The following is a 12,920-nucleotide window of genomic DNA, read 5'->3' on the forward strand; positions in this document are numbered from 1 at the left end:
TGCCGAACAAATACCAGTCTTGATGAAAGCTTTCAGAAGAGCTGCTCATTACAGTACCAATGCAGTGATTACAAGTTAACGACCACGGTACAATGCTGCAGTCTCTCTTCACTGACCCTGTGCAAGGCCCTGAGCACTGGTCTCTGAAGCCAGCGGCTTTTGGGACACCACCCATTTCCAGTGTCTTCTGTCTCACTGAACAGCAAGCCTACTCAGATACGCCTCCCAGGCAGCCTTCCTGTACATCTCAGCTGCTTCTAGGCGGTTAGCCGCTGCAAGTATTCCCCGGCCTACAATGATGACATCAGAACCGCGTTTCCCGATCACTTCTTGGGGACTATTGTACTGCTGGCCAAGGTGATCCCCTGCAGAGAAACAAAAGCTATTTAACATGATGCAAACTCAGGAAGCCATACAAGAAGTGTCCAGAGAGCATTTACTATATAATACACCTTATTATCCATAACCATTTCTACTACAATCCCATCAAGTTCTCAGCCCCCTAATCCTTTGTTTTTGGAAACAACGTAAACCAAGCTGACCTTGAACTCAGAAACTTGCCTGCCTCCCTAATTCCAGTATTAAAGGCATGTGGCACTATACCTGGATAATGACTTATTAATAATATCTGTTGTTCTAGAGATATTATGTTAAATGGATTTTGATGCCTTCAATCTTTAAAGGCCTAGGTTCTAATGTGCTATCTAGTGAAAGAATTGCAGGGATTCTGAATATAGCAGTCAAACGCAGCTTGCTTTGTGTTGAGGTACTATGCTAAATAGATATAATATTCATACCATTCCCATGCCTCCCACTATCTTAAGGTCAGTGCTATAAATCCCTACATTTTACAGATTAAGAAGATGAGATTAAAAGTAATTTACTCTGAGGCTGGGCATGGTGGTGCACACCTTTAGTCCTAGCACTTGGGTGGCAGAAGCAGGCGGATCTCTGAGTTTGAGGCCACCCTGATCTACATTTAAGTTCCAGGACAGCCAGAGCTAAAATAGAGAGATCCCATCTCAAAAAAATAAGTTGCTTAGTGTTTGGGCTGGAGCTCAGTGTGCCTACTATGTGCAAGGCCTTACTTTAGTCAGATGGGAATGGTGGCATATGCACTCAGGCATTCGAGACCAGCCTATACTACACAAGAAAAAAAAGCCAGGTATGGTTGTGCACACCTTTAACCCCAGCAACAGCGAGGAAGGAAAATCTCTTGAGTTCAAGGCAGTCTGGCCTACATAGAGAGTTCCAGGACAAAATAGAGATCCTGTCTAAAGCAAAACCAGGATACACAGAATGGAAGGACAAAGAACTCAAATCTTTTCAACTGCAGTTTAAAAAGTTACTGAGAGGGGCTGGAGAGATGGTTAAGAGCGCTGACTGCTCTTCCAAAGGTCCCGAGTTCAAATCCCAGCAACCACATGGTGACTCACAACCATCCGTAATGAGATCTGACGACCTCTTCTAGGGTGTCTGAAGACAGCTACAGTGTACTTACATATAATAAATAAATAAATCTTTAAAAAAAAGTTACTGAGAGTTGTTGACTTCCAAGGCCACTTAGTCTGTGGAGATCTATCTACTCCATAATGTGCAAAATTTGAGACTGTTTTAAGTAACTCCAAATGAAAGGCAGTGCTTTCCCCCCTCGACATGGGAAATACTATATAAAATAGTCCTAATAATTCAGTGCTGGAAAAATCCATTCTTTTACTCCTCGACACTCCTGTCACATTATCCACTGCTTCAGGTCTACCATCTGGGTAGGGCTGAGGGACCAGCCCTTCAAGAGTACTCATCGTCAAAGACCTGATCTGCAACAGATTCCTAGAAATACTCAACAGATACAAAACACTGCCCACTGAGCTCCACCCCTGAGCCATGACCAATCCACCTTTACCTGTTCTACAGGACAGTTACACTCTGGTTGGCCAGCAGAGGCAAGGTACTGGAGACTAAAGCCTTGTGTCAGCTAAGCACACACGATTTATAACTACATCCAGCCCTTATCCATGCCTGTTTTTACACCCTGGCTTGCTCCCTTACAACTGCATATGAGGTGGTTACAAGTTTAAGAACCACAGCCGGGCACTGGCACAGCAAAGTTGCTGACAATCATCTGTTTAGTTAAGAGTTTTCCAGACCTGCTGGAACATAGAATGCTTCCCCAGGGCACCAAGTAGGAAATGCTAACCCAAAATTATCAGGTTTCTAGCCAGCATGACGGCACATGCCTTTAGCCCCAACACTTGGGAGGCAGAGCTAAATCAAGCAGATCTCTCCACGTTCCATCTCAAAAGTAGTCTTCAATCCTAAAATTAACCTGTCTTGCACAGTACACACTATTACCAGGTCAAAAGGCTCACCCACTGCTCTAGATCAGTGGTTCTCAACCTTCCTAATGCTACAAATGCTGACCCTGCCCCCAACCAGAAAACTGTTTTGTTGCTACTCCATAACTGATATGTGACCTTCCTCCTCTAAAAGGGGTTGGACCCACAGGTTGAGAACTGTCGTTCTAGACTAAGACACCACCACCACCACAGTTTGCCATGTGTTACTCTCCTGACACGGATAAGGAAATGAGTTTGGAAGAGCCACAGCTAGTGCGCATCCTTACCTCCTGTTTCTAATAACTGAACTCCTGGGGTCAAGTGAAGAAACTCGGGTTTCATGCTTACTCGGGAGCCAGAAATGAAGCCAATGACAAATCCACAGTGCTCCTCAGCCATCCCGACCTAAATGGGACACAGCGGGCAGTATTACAAGAACACAACTAAGGTTCTGAGATGGCCCCCTTCACCCAAGAAGCCATGCCTGAAAAGATCTGACAGAGCAAGTATCAGACAAGATGCTGCATAGTTCTTCCTTTAACAGTGCCCAATGGCTCACCTACTTGGAACGATTTGAGGTGTGTACCATCAAAGACAAAACAGCCACACCTTCAAGACCTAAGCAACACTCTTCCAGCACTTTCTCTTTGGCACCTGCTCTTCACTGGCCTCATTCCTACACTCTTTCCTCACAGGCACATGCTAACCTTGCCACCAGCTACTACCACAATAAGGAACAGCTTAACCTTGAGCCAGATCTAACCCCCAGACCTTTTGCTTTTGACTAGGAAGCTGGTATTTATGGCCCATTCAGGGATTTAAATTTACCATAGAGTGTGAGATATACATAGATGGCTCAGCAGTTAAGAGTACTGCTTGCTCTTTTAGGACCCAAGTTCAATTCCTAGCACCCACTTGGTGGCTCCCAACCATCTGTAACTTCAGTTACTGGGAATCTAATGCTCTCTACTGGCTTCTGTGGGCACTAGGAACACATGTGGTACACAGACAGACACTCGGGCAAAACACCGCACAAAAAACATGACTGCGGTTCTTAAAGTATCTACAAATATCATTTATTCACTTTCTAGATGACTATCCAACTAGAAAATTTACCATAGGGAAACATAAAGAGCAACTTAAAATTCAACCCTTATCTACAGTTTTGCCTCAAGATGAAAAGTAAACATAATAAGTCCAAATGGGCTGGAGTTCAATCCAAACCCTTCACCTACTACAAGATCAACATGTTCAACTGGTGCTGATAAACTGTCAGAATAGCTGGATTGAGGAGGGGTACAGGGTGAGGCCATGGCTGCCTCAGATGAAGGTATTTTCTTGCCCTAGAACATATAGCACAAACAGACCCAGTCTCCTCTCCCCCCAGCATCCCATCACTTACTGCTGCCTTGGTGTAGTTTCCAGTGGCCAAGGAGCCAGCAGAGCTCATTTCTGCAATGAGCAGGCAGGCTCGATGTAAAGGCAGACCCACTTCCTGTAAGCCTTTCACAACTCCTGAGCCTGGCACCACGTGGGCATTCACTACATCTGCCCACGAAGCTATTTTAAAGATGCCACCTGAGGACAAATAAAAAAGATATTTGCTAGTTTCAAAGATAAAACTACAACTTTTTGCCCAACCAACTATGGTATGAAATTTTCTACTAACAAGTTAGAGTCGAGCACTTTATCAGTGGACCCATGGTTCCATCTGGTAGCTCGGTGAGAGGTCACAGTGAGGAAAAATCCTTGCAAAAAGTGCTGCACTTGGTTGGTCAGGAACACTGATGGGCTGATACTTCTGTTTGCAGATCCAGACCACTGATCAAGCCTATGCTATTACAGAGAGGCTGCTATGAAGATGGACAGAGCTCAAGCAGTGTGACATCCCGACATTCTCCTGAAGACAAGATTTTTCCACCCTATAGAGAGATAGGTTTCCACCGGTTTTCTTGGCTCTCCCAATCTTACAGGCATCTATATACATTTTTTAACAGACAGTAAAAATGCAGATTTTTGAAAAATGAACACACAAACATAAAATAAAGGCAGGTTATCCTTCAGCCAGCAAGCTAAGCAAGGTCGTCCTGGTAGGACATCATTAGTACATGAGGTGGCAGACAGTTCTACTTGAAAGGAAGAAATTATATGTAGGGATGCACTAAAAAAGAGACTGTGTGGCCACTCATCTGTTCGACAGTCGTGAAAAAGCATCAGACCCACACAGTACAAACTAGGGCCACTTGTTTCTAAGAACAGAAATCTGCACGAGAAAGCAGGGATAAGACTCAGCATTTCCCAAGCCACTTAGAAGTTCCTCTCTCTGCCTGGCTGATACTAAAAACTTGAATGGGGAAAAAGTGTATCAACACATCGTGCTAAGTAGTACTCAATATCTTCCCATTCTTTCCTATATTGGCAATTTTCAGCCAGCGCCTATACATTTTGTTTTGCCTGCCCAGAGCTCAAGACACCTTCTGACAGCAGCTCATGCATTTTCTTTATGGGAATTGACAGGATTCTGAGTCCATGATGGTTAAACAGAGTCCGACCTTGTAGTGGTAGGAGCAGGTGTATTCCCCAGGCCAGCTAACGAAGGGAGTTTACCCAGAGGTAAGAGAGGCATGGGATTCCCTACCTGGGAAACAAATCAACAAAGAAAGCAGACTGGAGAACACAGCGGAGATACGGAGAGAAACAAGGCCAGCTCAGTGCCTGACAGCTCTGTCTCCTGCTGACTCCTGTGAGCCACCCAACACACCTTCCCTTCAGCCAGTCTGTTTCTGAGCGCACTTACCTTCATACTGCTTTTTAACTGTGTTTCCTATATCAGCAAATTTCCTGTCTTCAAATATTAAGAACTCGTGGCGTTTTGCCAGGGCTGTCAACTCCTCCATCACATCCAGAGTAAAGTCATTCAGAATATCGACATGAGTTTTGAGCATGCAGATGCTGGGCCCCAAGGCATCTGCGAGCTGCAGCAGCTCCCTGGCCTCCGACACATCGGCAGACAGGCACAGATTGGTCTCCTTCTTCTGCATGAGCCGGAGCAGCTTTGAGGCAAGCGGGTGGGTTCCAGGCAGCTCAGCTCGAGCACCAAAGCTGAGTTCTTTGCACGCTTTCTTCTCAGGAGGGGGAAGACCATTACGATTAGCTGCTGAGAAAACGTTCTCCTGAATGAACCTCTTCACTCTCCCGACCATGTCAGTGTCGATCTTTTCCTGCTGCTGGAGAATCTCCAGCATTTGGGAGAGCGTGCACACAGCGTGGAGGCGGATCCCCTGGGCCTGCAGCTTGTCCTTGCCTCCCTGCTCCCGGTCCAACAGCACGATGGCGTCCGTTACCTTTAGACCCTCCTTCTGAAGAACTTCCACAGTCTCCAAAACACTGGCTCCGCTGGTGACCACGTCCTCAATGACCAGACAGGTCTGCCCCGGATTAATCTCTCCTTCTACAAGGCGCTTGGTACCTAGAGAAGAAAAGCTTCTGTTGAAACACGATGTAAGACAGTTCAGCTAGCACAAGATGTACCGAGTCTACGCTTGCTATGAACCTCTGAAGAGCTGCGACTATGTAAATCTTAGTTGTGGTCATTTACTTTGAAGCTACTTTCTGTTAATCAATGCACCACAACTATTTGTTCGCTATCCTCTCTATCTCCAAATTATCAAGTATATACAGAATAGTTATAGTAAAACAAATTATTTCATTGTGTAACAACTCATTTTTTTCTGAGCAATGTAGAGTTTTTTAAAAACCAGAAAGACAGAATAGGCCAGTATCATCAATAAAATCATTCCTTTCCCATCTATATTGATTATAAGTTTACCACTCATGACCAACTGAACAATCTGCTTTTTTAAAAAAGCCATTTAAAGCGTGTGACACATGCTTATTATCTTAGTACTTAGGAGGCTAAAATAGGAGGGGGGCTGCCAGAGCCTTAGAATCAGCCTAGGCCATGCAGGCCAGTCAGGGATCTACAGCAAGACTCTGCCTCAAACAAAGTGAGGGTTAGGGAGCAGGCTCAGTGGCCCAGGAACACAGCTGCTCTTTCAGAGAACCAGGCTCAGTTCCCAGCACCCAGAGGGCAGCTCGCAACTCTATATAACTACAGTTCCAGGGACTCCAATGCCCTTACAGCCTCTGCTGGCACTGCATGCACATAGCACACATCCACACATGCAGGTAAAACACGAACACTCATAAACTAAATTCAGATGGGGAACATTTCACAACTTCTTGCATACCGTAACCACAGCGAATTATCCAATGTGACTTCTCCACCCTGGAGCCCCACTATAACCTACAAAATATAGGTAACTCAGGCTCTAGACTTCATATTCATTTTTTGAGATTCAGTTTTACATTTAAGTGGGACCCAGCGCCCAAACTCAGGTCAGAGTTAGCTGCAGGCTTCTCTACTCATTGAGCTATCTCACTGTCCTCTCACAAGTCTCAGAAGCAAACCCAAGATATTACATAGTTTATCTTAAAAGATCTCTTTTAAAAAACTAACAAGGCACCACCATATCAATATAAACAAAAATCTCGCTAATTCTCTAATATTATTAAGTAACAACTCAGCCCTCATATTTTTAGATTGATTTTCAGGTTCTAAAGCAAACACACCTGACGTAGATAGACCCCAACAAAAGACGTGTACCCAAGGTGTCTATGTAGTTTCATTAGAGGGACCTTACTCTCTTCATGACTGCATGCATTTGAATGAAAAGATACCTATAAGTATGTGCTCCTAGAACATTCTACTGATGAAGAAAGGGCCAATACAAAGGTTGGGGTTCACCAATCACTTTGTTTCTACTGCCCAGTCAACAGAAAGCATTTCAGAGCCAGACTGTACGGGAAGGTCTCCTGCAGCAAGAATCAGCAACTCGACAGCTGACCAGGCCTCTGGAGAGCAGGCAACAGCTCTAGTAAACACCAGGGCTTGATAAGAGACCAAAATCCTAGCAGGTTACATATTAACTTGAGGCTTAGGATATTTTTATTTTACCATAATCCTTTGTTTCCTTCCTCCTAATGAGCATGGGAATGTGATTGGCTGAGCAGATAACTGTCGCCAGTGGTAAAGCTGTATAAGGAACTCCACACACACTGTCAAAACTGATCCCCGCATTTTTGGCAGTCTGGAATAAAATGTCTGCGACCTGTAAAAAAAGGAACACACATACTTTCCATTATTACTACTTCAAATGACATACGAATCATGCCACAGCACAACAGAATTGGAAAGACATGACCCCAGGAGATTTTTTTAATTTAAGCCTAAGATATAAATACATTATTCATAACAATTTACCATTTGAGTATCTCTGCCTCCTAAGCACTGCGACTAAAGGCACGCACCACTTCCACCAGGCCAAATCAAGCATATTTTTTTTTTTTTTTTTTTTTTGGTTTTTCGAGACAGGGTTTCTCTTTATAGCTCTGGCTGTCCTGGAGCTCACTTTGTAGACCAGGCTGGCCTCGAACTCAGAAATCCGCCTGCCTCTGCCTCCCGAGTGCTGGGATTAAAGGCGTGCGCCACCACGCCCGGCTCTCAAGCATATTTTAATGTTAGAATGCATACTGTCATCTAACACTACCTTTAAAATACAATTTTACACTGGGCAGTGGTGACACATGCCTTTAATCCCAGCACTTGGGAGGCAGAGGCAGGTGGATTTATGAGTTCGAGGCCAGCCTGGTCTACAGAGTGAGTTCCAGGACAGCCAGAGCTACACAGAGAAACCCTGTCTCAAAAAACCAAAAACAAATAAATAAATAAAATGAAATATGAAAATAAAAGAAAAATTTAGAAGCTCACAGTTGCTTTGTAAACCAGGTTAGCTCTTTAAAATATTTTTATTTCGCCAGGCAGTGGTGGCACACACCTTTAATCCCAGCACTTGGGAGGCAGAGGCAGGTGGATTTCTGAGTTCGAGGCCAGCCTGGTCTACAGAGTGAGTTCCAGGACAGCCAGGGCTACACAGAGAAACCCTGTCTCGAAAAACCAAAAAAAAAAAAAAAAAAAAAAAAACACCACCACCACCAACAAAACTTTATTTCTTGTACATCTATCACTTAAGAATGAGAGCTTTTTTTTTTTTAAAGATTTATTTTATGTATATGAGTATATTGTAGCTCATTTTCAGATTGTCACTGTTTTCCAACACACCAGAAGAGGGCATCAAGTCCCATTACAGATGGTTGTGAGCTACCATGTGGTTGCTGGGAATTGAACTCAGGATTTCTGGAAGAGCAGTCAGTGCTCTTGGCTGCTGAGCCATCACTCCAGTCATCTACTTTTGAGGTTCTGAAGGGTCAAAACTGGTCAACTCATGTGGCTGCTGTTCCTGCCTCATCAGCCACCCAGGTGCTGGGATTGTAGGCATGGGCATGTTCTACTCATGCCACTCTTCTGGAGTTTGAAAAGCTTGTTACAAAGTGTGTAATTTCTAATACTAAAATCATGGACATACTCAGAACTGTTATAACACTATCTGTAATGAATGTGGGGAGAAGGTAGGTACTAGGGCTAAGTGATAAAGCACTCGGCCTGGTATACTTACAGCCCGGGGACCCAAGCCTCAGTAACACACACACACACACACACACACACACACACACACACTGCTGGATAAGACTACGAAAACTGAAACATTGGTTTTCTCAAATTACTATTATCACTCCACTATGTGCACAAAATTACAGTACAGTACATACTTCTTCCTGCAGGCTTTTACTGATCTGTCATGCTTTACATGCACCTAAACCAAGATGCATAGTAACTGAAACCTAAGATTACCAAGTTAAATACATTTCATGATGAAGTCTGCTAGACACTCTTTTGGATTATCACTGACATGAGCATATACCTACAACATAAACCCACAAATCAGAAGAGTCTAAGAAGTGATTTGGGGGAATTTGGTTTTTAGGGAGATAAATACTATCGTTTCCCTTCAATTGTTTATGTGTGTACACAACCAGTCAATTATCACTTAATGCTACTAAGTTAGAAGCATATTATCTATTGGGTTTTTGGGCAGGGCTATATATCTTGAAAACACCTATTTACATAAGCCTCTTTAAAATTTTAATTAGATAGTTCTTGGTAATACAGTTCCTAATCATAGTAAGATTCCGGATGGTGAAAAGCCAATAGATCAAACCACGCCAATCAGGGTTTCAATCTACTCACAATAATTTAAGCAAAATGGGTACCCAAGAAACAAACCTTAAGTATGTGATAGGAACAGTACATTGAGGGCAGAGGGGTTGGTTTTTAAAAACAGGGTCTCCCTGTGTAACCCAGGCTGACCTCAAACTCACAATTCTCCTGCCTCGGCTTCCTGAATGCAGGAATTATAGATGTGCATCACCATACCTGGCTACATACATATGTCTTGATAGACCTCTGCAAATAATGGAAATATTCTACAGTTACACTAGGCAACAAAGTAGCCACTAGTAACTTTTAACTATTCCATTGGTATGTTTGGTCTAGAGACAAATTCTCGTGTAGCCCAGGCTGGCCTTGAGCTGACTATGCAGCGGGACCTTTAACTTTTGACTCCAACCCCAGTGCTTTATTTATTAACAATTCTGGCAGGCACACTGGCTCCTCTGGTAAAGCCTGACCAACCTGAGTCCAATCCCTTTAACCCTCAAGACAGAGAGGGAGGGAGGGAGAGAACACACTCTGATCTTCGAAAGTGTACCACGGCACGTGCACACCTGGACACACACCCACACCCACTATAAACGTTAATAAAAACTTCCCAATGATCTATAATCCACACAGAGTCGCTAGCAACACTTCCTGCCATTTCCAACCTTTTATTCTAAATGCCATCTGCATGCAGTTCGGCTGGCGGCTTGTTATTCTAGAAAGCATTGCCTCACGGCCGACTTGGCGGTGACTCACAGACAACCGACTCGAGGTTTGAGAAACACCAGGTTAGAAACCTCTAAGTGCACACTTTACCCTTACCAACCAAAAAAATTCTGCCTTTCTGGTATCCACCATGTGGCTTTCATTTCTTGCTACTGGCCATGTACTATTAAATCGAGTCGTTTGATCCGCTACTAACTTCTCCACCCTCCCGCATTTTCCTTTCCTCCCTAATTGTCACTTTCTGGGGGTTAGGTACACAGAACTCACTCAAGGACTTCTCCGCCGGCCAGAGCCCAACAGGACACCCGGACTCTCGCAAAGCACGTGTCTACACCGATCGGTCCAGAAACAAGGTCCCAAAGAAGCCGAAGGCTCCCGGTCCCCAAGCTCCTCCACACTCTCCAGACCAGCAGTCGGGAGGGCTTGCCTGCCTGGTCTGTGGCTCTCCCTTGTCCCCAATTTCGGCCACCCCCGCCATCTCCTGCTCTCTTTTCCCGCCACCCGGAGCCATCCCGTCCCTCGGGGCTGGTACCTGACTGAGAAGACGCGGGCGTGACACGATGCCCCGCAGGTCGATGTAGACTGGGGAGGAGAGCCCGCTCTTCAGGACGAAGCTCCCGAACTTGAAAGCCTGCACGTCATACAGCTCGGTGACCAAGGGGCCCAGGGCTTGGCTGGCGACCTCCATTCTCGCGCGCTCAGTTCGCTCTGGAAGCCGAGGGGCTTGGGGCCCGTGACGTCACCCAGAAGTCCCGCCTCTTCCGCCCCCCTTTCCGGCCCGGGCCGCGGGCTTCTTTGAGTGTTCTAGATGCTTCCTGATTGGGAAGCTGGGTTTTCAAACCTGAAAGCTAGATCGAAGCCTGATTTCCCCCGGAGGGATCAGTAGGCTTCGTTCATTTTTTATTTTGTTTGTTTTGTTTATAGCTTAGCGCTTCTTTATCTGAGCCGTCACTGTTAACAGCCACTTCCCTACTCTCAGGGTTTCATTCCATAAAATAAAAATCCTCTAAGACAGAGCCTGTGGCTACCTTCTTGTATTAATTTTACAGCAGTTGGCGTGGGAGAGTTTCACAGTAATTTGCACATAGAAATATGAAGCAGGCCACCGTGCACTCAGGGGCTGACAAAGAAACTTCCTTTAGACCACTTGAAGTGTACCAGATGAAGAAGGGTGGGGCCAGTTAGGGAGGATGAACTGACAGTATCGGCTAACTGGAAGGGGAATGTTGGGCAGTTTGAAAACTCAAGCATATTTGGTTTACAAACCCCTTAGCTGGTTAAGTGAACTCCTGTAGTCCTAGCTACGTAAGAACCTGAAACGGGAAGATTCCAAGTTCAAGGTTGACCTAGGTATCTAGTGAGCCTGTGTTAATAATAATGATAATCCCCTAAGACTGTATTTTCCTATTTTAAGGAAATGCCACTTATCAAACAGACTGAGATTTCATTTTGTCTCTTTGTTTTCTCTAAAGAGATTGTGTTGAACTCCCAGTGTGGAAACCCCCATAGATCCCAGCGTTTGTTTTGGGTTTGAAACCGGGCTTCCCTATGTTGGCCAGCCTGATGTAGACTTCACAATGTATTGAAGGCTCAGATTGCCCTCGAACTCACAGAGATCCATCTGCCTCTGCCTCCTGGGTGCTTGAATTACAAGTGTTCACCACCATGACAGGTAAAACTCATTGTCTTGACAGTTGTTTCTCATTACTAGCAACTTCAGTAAAGCCTTGATTAAATAAGAATTCAGATGTTAAAATGTTTTGTTCTTCTTGCTAGGTCAACAACTACATTCATCTCTGTGTGCTGTTAATTGACAGAATGCTATAGATCAGCCTCATTCCCAGCTGTGTGTCACCTGCAGACACTGGAAGCCTGATCAAGCCTCCTACAAACCTGTATGCATAAACCTGTGCGATCCAGCTGGAGCTGAAGCTCTGCATTCATTCTGCAGGCCTGTGGGTCACATTTAAATCCTCAGGCTTGGTGACAATCGCTGTTATCTGATGAGCCATCTTGCTGGACCACTGATGGGATTTTTTTTTAAAGCTTGTCAGGCTTTCAAATATTTGAGGGGAAAGAGAGGACAACCATTACCTCAGTATCCCCACTGGGAGAAAAAGCAGAAGTTTTAGTTAGAAAAAAAGACAACTGCCAGTAAGAGGTGGCTCAGTGGGTTAAGAAGAGACTTGCCACCAAGCCTGGCGACCTGCATTCAGTCTACTGGACCCACATGGTGAAAGGAGAGAACCAGATCCTGCAGACCCACACACACATATACACACATACATACATACATACATACACATACATACATACACACACACATACACATACATACATACACACACATACATACACACACACATACACACATGCATACATACACACACATATACATACATACATACATACACACATACACACACATACATACACACACATACATACACACATACATATACACACATACACACATACATACACACACATGCATACACACATGCATACACACACACATATACATACATACATACATACACACATACACACACATACATACATACACACATACATATACACACATACACATACATACATACACACACATATACACACATACATACATACATACATACACACACACAAATGTTATAACATTTTAAAGGGGGAACACGACTAAA

General features: G+C 44.4%; 1 protein-coding gene across 1 annotated transcript; it reads right to left on the bottom strand.

The window, feature by feature from the left end:
* Umps (uridine monophosphate synthetase) lies at positions 1-10,990 on the bottom strand. The gene is made up of 6 exons (XM_021185318.3): positions 10,772-10,990; positions 7,354-7,507; positions 5,134-5,805; positions 3,739-3,914; positions 2,624-2,741; positions 1-365 (listed from the first exon to the last, which is right to left on the bottom strand). Exons 1-6 carry the CDS (start codon positions 10,925-10,927, stop codon positions 193-195), a joined length of 1,449 nt encoding a protein of 482 aa, XP_021040977.1. The 5' UTR covers positions 10,928-10,990; the 3' UTR covers positions 1-192.
* Positions 10,991-12,920: the final 1,930 nt, after the last annotated feature.

This window comes from Mus caroli, unplaced genomic scaffold (genome assembly GCF_978045245.1).
Source record: "Mus caroli unplaced genomic scaffold, Mus_caroli_1 scaffold_17, whole genome shotgun sequence".
NCBI lineage: Eukaryota > Metazoa > Chordata > Mammalia > Rodentia > Muridae > Mus > Mus caroli.